Source organism: Lepidochelys kempii, chromosome 1, assembly GCF_965140285.1.
Source record: "Lepidochelys kempii isolate rLepKem1 chromosome 1, rLepKem1.hap1, whole genome shotgun sequence".
Taxonomy (NCBI): domain Eukaryota; kingdom Metazoa; phylum Chordata; order Testudines; family Cheloniidae; genus Lepidochelys; species Lepidochelys kempii.
The window spans coordinates 101,204,006-101,216,096 of record NC_136380.1 but is presented as its reverse complement, the minus strand read 5'-3'; the positions used below and the strand labels follow the sequence as shown (position 1 = coordinate 101,216,096).

Below are 12,091 nucleotides of genomic sequence, written 5' to 3'. Positions count from 1 at the left end.
TACTGTTCTCACTGAGTTGCACTTGAGACTTTTGGACAGAAAGGCTACAGGATAAAATCTTTCCATCGGAAGGTAAGCCATGGCAGTCATGGCATTGACGTCTGCATTGATAAAGGTTTTGTGTAGTGTTGGTTATAACTTTGATCTGTCCAACTTTAGTTGCAGGGTCAGATGAGAGAACAGCTGCCTGATGACACTCATGCTGTTTTGGATTTGGAGGTTACCTGATGTACTGTAAACTAGCCAATCATTCAGATAAGGAAATATCTGAATGCCTAAATATTATATGTGGGCTGCCACCATTGAGATGCACTTGGTGAACACCCTCGGAGCTGACGAAAGCCCAAAAGGGAGCACCATATGCCAATAATGGCTGTTGCTTGCTATGAATCAAAATAATTTCTTGTAGCCGAGAGGTTTTGCCACATGTAAGCATCCTGTAAATCTAAGGCACCATGCCAATCTCTAATCCCCAAGGAAGAAGCGAGGGGGACCATCCTGAACTTTGCTTTCTTGATGATGCAGTTCAGCTTTCTTAGATATAGAATGGGATGAAGGACATCAGAAAACTTTGAGACCAGGAAATACCACGAACAGATAACTTTCCCTCTGTGTTGGTAAGGGATCTCCCTCTGTCGCTTCCAATTCCAGAAGAGACTATTTCTTGAAACAAAATGGTCTCATGAGAAGGGTCCCTGAAAAGGGACTGGGGTGTGTGTGTGTGAAAGGTGTGGGGGAGGGGGGGGGGAAGAAGACTCAGAAGAGAGAGATGAACTGGATAACATATCCCTCCTTCACTGTGCAGAGCACTTACTTGTTTGACTTGATCTCTTTCCAAACACAGAGAAAAAGAGACAGGCATCTTCCAATGGATAGAAATAGGTGTGCTGTCCTCTATCACTCAACATGACTGCTTGGAGGTTGAACTTGTTTGTGAGAAGGGCCTGTGGACAAAGCCAACTGGCCACTTCAGGGAGGTCTAGACGTTCTTTTGGTAAAGCCTTGTGATCACTACTGGAAAGAGGATCTATAGTACAGGTGAAATCTAAATTGCTTCCTCTTTGTTACAGGCCTTATTGGCCTTGGTCTGTTCTGAGGGAGTCTAGATCCATCTGCTATGGAACGTATATGTGCATAATCACTAAATTAGACAGCTAGGACAAAGGGTCCCAGAAATAAGAACTCGTGGCAAAAAACACAACAAAGTGCCTGACAGGTTTAATTTCTCAATAAAACAACTACATTTGCAACAGATTATATAAATACAAAGAAAATATTTCCCCTTATGTGTATTACTTATGAATTTAATATTAACAATGATAAATAAGTGTGTATTTTCCATGGTACCACAGGGCCCAATCTGATATGGTGTCTGTTGCAAGGCCTTAGAGCCCTCAGACTCCCACTGACCACCCATATGTCAATAGGAGTTATGAGTACTAAGCACCTCCTGTGATTATGCCCATATTCAGCAGGATGTTTATTGTTGCATTTTCTGTATCAGATTATGTGAAATATATGTATTTCCTGCCCATTATTTGACTTTTTTTTATTTTCAATTTGTAGCCAAAGATGTCTTTCTGAAGTTCAAGAAAAATAATTCCAATTTTGCAACCTATTAAAAATTCCAAAACATTTTGTAGATAATGATTTCATTTAAAAATTGAAAACCTGATTAGAGAACAATCCACTCTAGAAGTAAACAGAAATTGTAGTAATGAAGATACTCTTTCACACACAAAAATATTTTAAGGGAGAACAAACCTTTAAAGCCATCAGGATACACATCAGGAAGAAATTTAGTGCTGACATCTCCCTGAACAAAGCGTGGATGGATTATCACTTCTCGCAGTAAAGCTATATTGTGAGTCACACCTATAAATAAAACATTGAGTCAAATCAGATGAATGTGTTAATCACAAGCAATACCGAGAAACAAAGAAAACAAAACAGATTCAGGGGGCTGCTTTTTCCTCTTAGACTGAATTCCAGTCAACTAATTTGGCAACCATGGCACTGACAGAATCTTTTTGGGGGGAGGGTGGTCCACCTAGCACTCAGACACTGGCTATTTCTGGACGATTCAGTTTAATTAAGACATAAATCTTTGCAATTCTCACCTCTCCTGACAGACTCTGATCCAAAACCTAATGAAGTCAATAAGGGCAAAAAGTGACCATAAGGTTTTTGCTTTAGTCCAAGCAGATATAGACAGGACCTAAAGAGAGCTCAGTGAAGTCCCATCAGAGTATCAGGGCCATACCCACAAACTCAGCATTTCCCATTAACCACACCCACCTTGACATTCTTTTAGAGACATCCTGTTGGGAAAGTTATGTACATAGCAATGAAAACACCGGTTCATTAAAAGATTTTACCTCACCTAGCTTGTCTCTCAATCGAGTTTGAAGCATTTATATAAGATTTTATAACATTCTGTCATTTATAATTCATGAAGGTTATCGATAGATCTTACAAAAAATTGAGAGTTATCGGTGCTTTCTTCATGCTTGCACACCATCCTCTCTAGAATACAATCTTCATATCCTCTTACTCAACCTTGCCCAGCCAAATCTCTAATCAAGATTTTCCACTCCCCTGTGCCTCTCCCCATCTGCATTACATGTCAATAATGGCCACAAAAGGTAAAATATTGGTTCTTGGTTTTTGCATTTTCCCTTCTGCTTATCCTTTTCTGTCTCTTTCTTCTCCCACCTTTTCTTTTATTTTGTCTTTTTTCTCCACTTTACTGCTTTTGGAGGACATTGTGCCAGCAAAGAAGTGGAGCTTTTGACTGCTAGGAGACAGAGAAGGCCAAGATCCGTGGGTGAATTGAACTCCTACATTCCCCACTAAAAATCCTCCAAACAACCATGCTCTCTGTTGCTTCTGACAGTCTCCCACAACAGTATAGCTCAAAAACATGCAAGTTGTATTTTAATACAGTGCTCCCTCAAAAACATTCTGCAATAAACTCCATGTACTGGAGGAGTATCTACCACAGAGAGAGAGTGAAAGTCGGAGTAAACTAATCATTTATCTTCTCATTTAAGCAAAAATCTCTCATATCCACAACCTCTAGGAAAACAAACTTACATTCAACTCCACTTTGCTAGAAATATTTAAAATTTCTTTCACGAAACTATATTGACTATATAAATAGCACAACACACCGTTAAGTCTATGTAATTTCATTGAAATGTTTGTGGAAGGTGACGACTTTGTAGTGGTGAATGGAGGGGATGGAGGTAGCAAGAATAAAGCATCCTTTCTGGTGAAACTGCTTATATCTGCTATTGATGCAATTCAGCCATTTCTAAAGTTAAAAAGTTTTCTCTTCTGAGAGCCATCTCTGGAAAGGATAATTTAGGTGTATCCAGAGAATAAGTAATCTCCATCAAAGATCACTATCCTTACTCTTTATTTAAATTTAGGGAAGGATTTTTAACAAAAGGTTTCCAAGAGCCATCATGAGCATAACAAAGACCTGGCTAGAGAACAGTGTCCCACAGAAAACAACGGCATTTCTTGGAAGTTAATACCGTTATTAGAGTTATGCAATTATATGAAGAGCATAACCCATATAATATTAACTGGGGTGAGCACTTTCATTAAGAGTTCTAACATTCAGAGGAAAGCTTCCTAGCTTTGTATTTTAGAGATTGTCACTTCACAGGTACATTTTCAGGGATCAGTAGAAACTGCACATCAACCCTGAAGACTGCTTAACTGGTCTTTCTGATAACCATAATTAAAAATAAAATATGAAATTGCTGTACTATTTGCACCAGAATAGGTAAATATAGTCAAACTTCACAACTGCAGATCTAATGAATTATTTACATTCTCTTTTTTCTGAAATGGAGATACCACCTCAGCAATACAGTGAATGTTTTTTTAAAATGCACTCCCCCCCTCCTTTTTGCCTTCTCCAGCTTTAGAAACATGAATAACATTCTTGTTATCTTATGCATAACCCAGTTCGCACACTTTTAAAAAACATTTTCCCCCTACAGTCTTCTGCCGGTATGAATTTTCTAGCTCTCTGTGTGGCCGATACTGAAAACACTTTCAACACATGGAATCTGACTTCAGCCTTATGAAACAATGTTGTAGCTCTAAAGACTAGTTCATGAGCCATTAACCAGCACCATACATCTAGTTCAATTCTGAGAATTTGACCATGTGATTAAAAGAAGATGAGTTTCTAAGCCACCTGGGTGATTAGGTCATCCAAGCTCCTTGGATGTTTACATACATATAACATTCCATTCTTTATACCTCCAACAAACAATTTAGTAAAAACATAGAACTGTGGCAGAAGATAAATGAATGTAACTTGGAATACAAATATAATCTATATTTTGGATACTACAGAGCAGAGCTATCCAAGCATAAGACTAACTATTGACTTTTCCCCTAATTTTCCCACTTGACTAGAAACTGTGGTAAATTAAAATATGACATTTTCAAGAGCAGCTTTAGAATTGTAATTTAAAACACAACAGAGTAGCCCTTCAGTGTTCTCTGACTTTGATTGAATGCAAAAGGTAATATGTTACAATGTGAAACCATATCATCTCATGTTTTTCTTTCCTAAACCGCTATAAGATCCCTGTTGAGATGATGGCTGATGACAGATGACAGAGATCTTGGTGTCTCAATTGATTGCCCCAAAAGACCTGAAATCAAAAACCACCATGAGTATCTTAATTCATTCCAAACCATGTGTAACAGGAAAAAAAAATCAGAGGCTTCTGCAGTGCTTTCAGCTCTAAAAGTCCTTCTACAAGTTCAATAAAAGCCGGCAAGCCTAGGTGTTTCAGAAGCAATATAAGAAGTGTGTTCTACATATGGAAATTAGCATTTTAATATGCAATAATTTCCTTTCAAAGTACCATGAAAGACTGTATCTGTTCCCAAGATCACTTGTTTAAACAATGGATGGATGGTTGATCTACTCCTTAAAAGTGAGTTTACAGCTTCAATGATGTTCCTGATCACAGACTGAAAAAATAATAATGTGCCACCCTAAGTCTTCAGAAGTCTAGAAGTTTTAGATTTGCAATTTAGCATGACCTCTGTCAAAGTTCATAAGGTCTCCATCTGTGTGTGAATAACTGCCATGCTACAGAAACGTGGACTCCTAGAACAGCTTGCTCCTGACTACCTGCTGCTTCCCAAACACTGGCCAGACATTAGCCCCCACTCTCACAGGATCAAACAGAGGCCAACAGGCACAGCTTATTTCATGCAAAGTTAGAAACTAAACTGAACTATATTATAGCCATTCTGCAATTGACTAATCCTGCCATCAGCCTCGGACTTAAAAATAAAATAAAATAAATCACATTTTGTAATCCAGAAAACCATGAGATAAAAATCACTAAAATTCAGTTTCATTTTGTTTCCTTCATAAAACAAGCTTTTATTTCTCTACCTCTCATTCATATTGTTAAGAGGGTTGCCAGTATAAATAAGGATCATAATCACAGCTTTGTTGTTTCCCTCCCTGACCTCTTGTCTACACTGCAATAAAACACCCATGGCTGGGTCATGTCAGCTGACTCAGTCTTGCAAGGCATGGGCTGCAGGGCTATAAAACTGCAGTGTAGACATTTGGGTTCAGACTGGAGCTGAGGCTCTGGGACACTCCCCCTTGTGGGGTCTTAGAGCCCAGGTTCCAGCCCTAGCAACTACACTGCAATTTTATAGCTCTGCAACCTGAGTCCCATGAGCCCAAGTCAGCTGACCTGGGCCAACTGTGGGTATTTTAGTGAAGTGTAGACATGCACTGTGAGGCAAAACACAGTAGAGTTTAGTAGCAGTTGCCAACAGGAAGATTTTTCTTATTTCTTTTTCCTTCTTTCTATCATATTGTCCACTGTAAAGTATTAATGAAACAAAAGATCTGCTTAAGATGTACTTTTAATTCTTTATCTATTATCTATCTATTAATTTTGAGACAATATTCCTCAACAGCAGCCTCATAAAAGCATGAGGATTCTTTGGGTCAATGCCATAGCTTTTAATTTAAGGAGACCTAACACTATATATAACATCTCTTGGGTCCAATTAATTTTGTGATCTGAACCAACTTCCTAGTGAGCACCTGTGCAAATTACAAACCAAAACAATCTGGCACAGTTTGATTAGTAATCTTGGTATCCTGGTTTAGGAACAGAAGGCCCAAAATCCACTGTCAGAGTTATATGAAGATGCCTACTGCCTGCCTATCTGCACTGTACCTGGTCCAACTCCATGCTATCTGGAATATGCTCGTGGAACAAAACCAAAAATACCAGTAAATTCACCCATTTTTTAATTAAGTTTAAAAAAAAACCCCAAAACTACAGCCAAGCTCATGTGTCGTCCTTCTCCAATACCATCACCAAAGTGACGAAGTGATAAAAATAATTTTGTACAAAGCAAAATTATACAGAAGGGATGTGGATGGGATGATATACAAATTACAGTATTTAGTCACTAAAAAGCAAAATAAACTTGGTTTTTGTGCCTTAGCATTCCATGAGCAACATTTGCACAATAAATATTTACTGACACTAAACATATTCAGTGTTGATTAGCCCTTTTACAGTATTAAGCTTCTGTCAGCTGGACATTCACAAACACAAATCTGCATTTATCCACGTAAACTTAATTGGAGCCCTACATGCCTCTCCGCAGATAAACAATCCCAATATATTTAACTTGCTGAGAATTTTAATTGGGTTAAGTGGAACGGAAAGAACTTTATTTGCATACTTATTGATTGCTAAAACAAACATTCATTTTATGCAGGATTTGAATTGACTGATAATTTAGCAATGCTAGTCTGAAAAAAATACTCCAGTACTGTACTTTACAAGTCATTACCTTCACCTGTACTTTACAAGTCATTACCTTGACCTACCTTCAGTAGGTATTCCATTTCATTTCATTTCATTAGGACTTCAAAAACTAAGTAACTAAATTCAAGTACTACATTGAGTTAAAATTTCAGACAATGATCATTGGAGCAGTCGAGATGTCTGCAGGTTTCACATCTGTTGTCAGAGCAGGGCCTGGTGCTGCTTTGGGTTGGTGGTCCTGGTCTATGAGGAATGTCCTTCTGATGACACACTTGGAGTGGTTGCGGCGGGGCTGTCTGAAGGCCAAACGAGTGTGTTTGGAAAGAAATCTTTCCAGATGTTGACCCCATCACATATGGGTTGTAATTGTTTAATGACCCCCCATATGGATTCCAGTGTGGGGTGGTAGGTGACAACTAGGGGTGTGCGATGCAAAGTAGATTAGTTTCTTTTTTGAAATAGGTTCTCACAGGGTATTTAGGTGGCCCGTTGCATGATGCGATTCTCTGGTGGAATGTCCTTGTCTGGTGAAGGCAGTTTTAAATCTGTTAAGATGTGTCGTCCTTACAGTATATTCTGTGATATCTGAGGACTTGGCTGTAGATAACAGATTCCTTGGTGTGTCTGGGTGATTACTGGATCTTTGAAGGAAAATGTGATTATCTATGGGTTTCCTGAACACTGTTGTCTGTAGGGTTCTGACTGTGGTGTCCAGGGAGTTGATGCTGGTATGGCAGTGTTCTAGAGAGAGTTTAATGGATGGGTGGTAGCTGTTCAAGATGTAGAAGTCTATGACACAGTTTAGGACATTGTCAAGAGGTTGAAAATATCAATGTATCTCAGATATATCTTTGGTTTCGTGGTGTATTTGTCCAGAAATTCTCCGTCAAGATGGCCATGAAGAGGTTGGCATACTGGGGAGGATTCCTAGTACTCCTAGCTGTTCTCATGGTTTGGACAAAGTGTGTTGTTGAACATAAAAACGGTTATGGGTGGAGATGGAATGTATAAGTTTGGCAATGTGTTTGAGGTGGATATCTGAATGTTGTCCATTCACTTGTAGATATGGCTGTAATGCCGTCATTGTGAGGGATATTTGTGTATAAGGAGGCGAAATCCATGGTTGCCATGATGTGTTCTGAGGGAGACTGTTAAGGTTGCAGAGTTTGTGGAGAAAGACTGCTGTGTCCTGGGGGAAGCTGACCCTCTAGTGTGGTGAGTGGCTTGATGATGGTTTCTGTGAGTTCTGCTAGTCCTTCAGTAAGAGTGCCATAGTCAGATATCCTGGATCTGCCTGGTTTCCCTTGTTTGTGTATCTTGGGAAGCCTGCAGAAGGTTTTGGGGGCGGAGGGGGGGATGATGTTGTAGAGTTTCTCTTGGAGTTGCTTGGGGAAGGATTTGATGATATCCTTAAATTCCAGGGTGAACTGTGGTGTGGGTTTTCTTTGAGTTCTTTCTGGTGGGTGGTGTCGAAGAGTTGGCAGTTGGCTTGACGTGTAGTCATCACTGTTGAGAACTATGATGGCATCCCTTTTGTCTTCTGGTTTGATCACTATCTGGTAGTTAGATTTCAGGGACTATATAGCTGTTGTCTCAGCCGCAGAGAGATTGTGGTGGATGTGATGTTTGTTAAAGATTTCGCAATTTTTTTTTTTCCTGAAGCACTCAAAGTAATGATCAAGTGTGTGGTGTCATCCACTAGCTGTCCAGTCATATGATTCTTTTTTCTTATGAAAAAAAAGTTGGTGGGGAGGTGGTAGTGTGGCTGGTATCATCATTGTGAAAGAATTCTTTGAGGCGGAGTCGGTGAAAGAATTCTTCCAGTTCTCCACAAGTTAGTATGGAATCAGGTTCTCTCATGGGGCAGAAGTTCAGTCTCTTGAAGAGAACAGATAATTCTGCTCCAGTTAGGGGTCATCTTGATAAATAGACGAGGTTGGGTTGTTGTGTAGTGTCCATATGGTGGGTCCGGATGCAATGGTTTATCCCGGAGTAGAATTATGTGATGATTTCTTGTTTGAGGTGGTCCCTTCTGCAGTATATGAGGTGCAGTAGATGGTTACTCAATTTTTCTGAAGTCCTTCTGCAGAGCTGTTCAGCATACTTGGAATTGTATGTAGTAGTCAGAGGGTTACAGATGGTGAGTCCTCTAGGATGATGTTTTCTTTCTTGCATTTTCTAACAAAGTAGATGTCGCTGTTTAGTTTTACTTCCTTTTTCTTCATGTTGTGCAGTTTCCATTTCAGACAGCAAAATTCTGTATCGTCCATTGTTGTTTGTGGTGTTGTTGTAGCAGTATTGATCCCAGGATATTAGAGAGACAAGGTGGATGAGGTAATATCTTTTATTAGACTATTATTGGTGAAAAAAAGCTTTCAAGCTACACAGATCTCTTCTTCGGTTCTGGAAAAGGTACTCAAGCCTGGTGTACACTAGGAAATTGGGTTGGTATAACTATGTTGCTCAGGAGTGTGAAAAATCCCCATCCTTGAGCAATGCAGTTAAACTGACCTAATCGCCAAAATTCTACCATCGACCTAGCCACCATCTCTCAGGAAGGTGGATTTCCTATGCTGATGGGAGGACCTCTCCCATTGGTACAGATAGTGTCTTCACTGAAGCGCTACAGCAGTGCAGACAAGCCCTCAGAGCGTCACAGCTAAATACCAGGTAAAACAAATTATTTATCGTAAGTAGTTAACACACATTCTATGAGACCATTCAAGGTGAAGTGGCCCATTCACATCTCTGCAGTCACAGGACAAAAAAAAAAGGGGGTTAGTGAGTTACAGGTTGTTGTAATAAACCATTAATCCAGTGTCTTTATTAAAACCATGATTTTCAGCGTCCAGCAAAGTTATGGATTTAAGTTCCCAGGCTTGTCTTTTGAAGGTGTTCTATAAGTTTCCTTTGAGCATGAAAACTAAGATCAGATGTGGAGGGACTGCTTTGTGAAGAGTGTTCATTCGTTATTCTCCGAATTCATTCTGCTTCAATACAGAGAAAAAACCTCCAACTGCACACCCCCAGTTGTCACCTACCACCCCACACTGGAACCCATACAGGGTAACATTAAATAATAAGAACGTAAGAATGGTGATACTGGGTCAGACCAATGGTCTACCTAGCCCACTATCCTGTCTTCTGACAGTGGCCAGTGCCAGATACGTCCAGTCCAAGCTTCTGGCAGTTGGAGTTTTCTGGAGACACCCAGAGCACGGGGCTGCATCTCTGACCATTTTGGTTAACTGCCATTGATGTACCTATCCTCCATGAATTTATCTAATCCTTTTTTGAATACAGTTATACTTTTTTGCCTTGGCAATGAGTTACACAGGCGGAATGTGAGTTGTGTGAAGTATTCCTTATCATAGAATCATAGAATATCAGGGTTGGAAGGGACCCCAGAAGGTCATCTAGTCCAACCCCCTGCTCAAAGCAGGACCAATTCCCAGTTAAATAATCCCAGCCACTGCTCTCTTCACTGCTCTGCCGGGGGACATGGTGTGGTGCAGCCCTGCCCTTCCCCATCCTTTGCCAGAGCTGGCTGGGTCTCTCAGGCCCCCTCCCACCCCATCCCCTGCACGCTCTTTGAATGAGGATCAAAGAGCGTGCAGCCTCCAGCCCAGCCAGGCTGGACACTCCGCTCACTGCGAGCTGGGCTCTGCAGAGTCCAGTGGCCCTTAGTGGGGGCCAGAAATTCTGTGGGGCAAACAGGGAATTCTGCAAAATTCTGCCTTCTGCAGTGGCGCAGAATTCCCCCAGAAGTAGTATATATACCCGAAGAGTCCTCCTCTTACATACAGTAGCATATATGCAGTACACTTCCTTCTCCTCTCACACATTCATCATAAGCATCTCCTAGTTCAGTCTTTTTGTAACCATTTTTCTTTTGAAATGTCACTCCTCTCGGCCTTTTTATCTTAACACTCTCTATCCTGTCTCCTCTGTTTGTCTCTTCTTGTTTCATTTCCTCCTCCACTATTGTTCCGTAGTGGCTGCCTTATTTTTCCCTCCACTCCATATGCCCGCTTTTAGTCTTTTGTTATTTCCTTCCATGTGTGCTCTTGCCACTTTTCCACAGAATACTCTGCTGCACCACTCCCTCCACAGCACAATAAAAATAACATGATTTCTTCAGCGAAGTAATGACAGAGCTTTGGAGGTATTGTTAATTTTATTTTCTTGCTTTCCATGAATCAACAGGGAGTACAAAAAAAGTACAAGGAACTGACCCAGTCAGACCCCTACTTGACTACTGAAAATATCATTTATCTCACTTTTCCACATAAAGGTGCCCATTTTAATTAAACAATCATTTTAAACACAATTCCTGGAGATAGAAATACACTACAGAAAACTTTCCAGAACATGCTAGGTTTTAAATATTTTGTTCAGTGAACAGTGAGCTGTAGCTCACGAAAGCTTACACTCAAATAAATTTGTTAGTCTCTAAGCTGCCACAAGTACTCCTTTTCTTTTTGTGAATACAGACTAACAACACTGCTGCTACTCTGAAACCTACAAAGATAGACTCGTTAGTGGGCGGGTGGTTGAGAAACACATAGTATCTGCTTAAATATTAGATATGTTAGGATTTCTTTTACTAATAGCTTGCTTCAGCTATTTAAAGAAAACACCCTTACATCTTTGAGAATTCAGAAATTAAAGAGATAGTTTGGTAAAAATCCAAGAGACACAAAAGGGCTGCAAGACTGGTTCACCTTTCCAAACTTGACCTATTAATATATATTAAAAAAACATAATAGAAGCTAATATTGAGACACTCCAACTCCAAATCCCCCCATAGTAGTAAATAATCAGACTTAATATTGAAGGACATTCAATTTTCCTTCAGTAGTCATTGGATAAAATTAGAATTCTATCAACTCAAGACAAATCTATGTTTGAACTCAAGGAAGCTTGTCATCAGTGGACTGTACTGAAAGATCAGTGGGTAAAAACGTGTTGCTGTTAGACCATTGGTCACTCAGAAGGTTATAAGTCCAGATTCTAAAAGCAGATTACTTGTCAATGGAAGAACTTGGACCTATCAAGAGTAATAATTTAGATATCTAGTGTAGAAAATAGAGGACAGGTTTTGTGTTCCGATAATTGAACTGAGTATTACTTCAGTGAGTCACTTCAGTGAGTCCTACTTTCAGTCTTGATACTTGGCTAGTGAATTCTAGGATTTCTTATTTCAGTGTACAGTAGTTGTAAGCTTCCACTACACATTA

At 39.8% G+C, this 12,091-nt stretch overlaps 1 protein-coding gene across 15 annotated transcripts in view; it reads right to left on the bottom strand.

Annotated features, from left to right (window-relative positions):
• Positions 1-12,091, bottom strand: part of PCCA (propionyl-CoA carboxylase subunit alpha) — a 420,693-nt gene that overhangs the window by 177,221 nt on the left and 231,381 nt on the right. For all 15 annotated transcript variants that reach the window (XR_012159457.1, XM_073348756.2, XM_073348763.2 and 12 more), the window contains one exon: positions 1,765-1,875. Coding sequence is in view for 14 of the 15 variants with exons in the window: in XM_073348756.2 (XP_073204857.1) it covers positions 1,765-1,875 (111 nt within the window). In the remaining variant the exon portion in view is untranslated. The remainder of the gene's footprint in view (positions 1-1,764; positions 1,876-12,091) is intronic.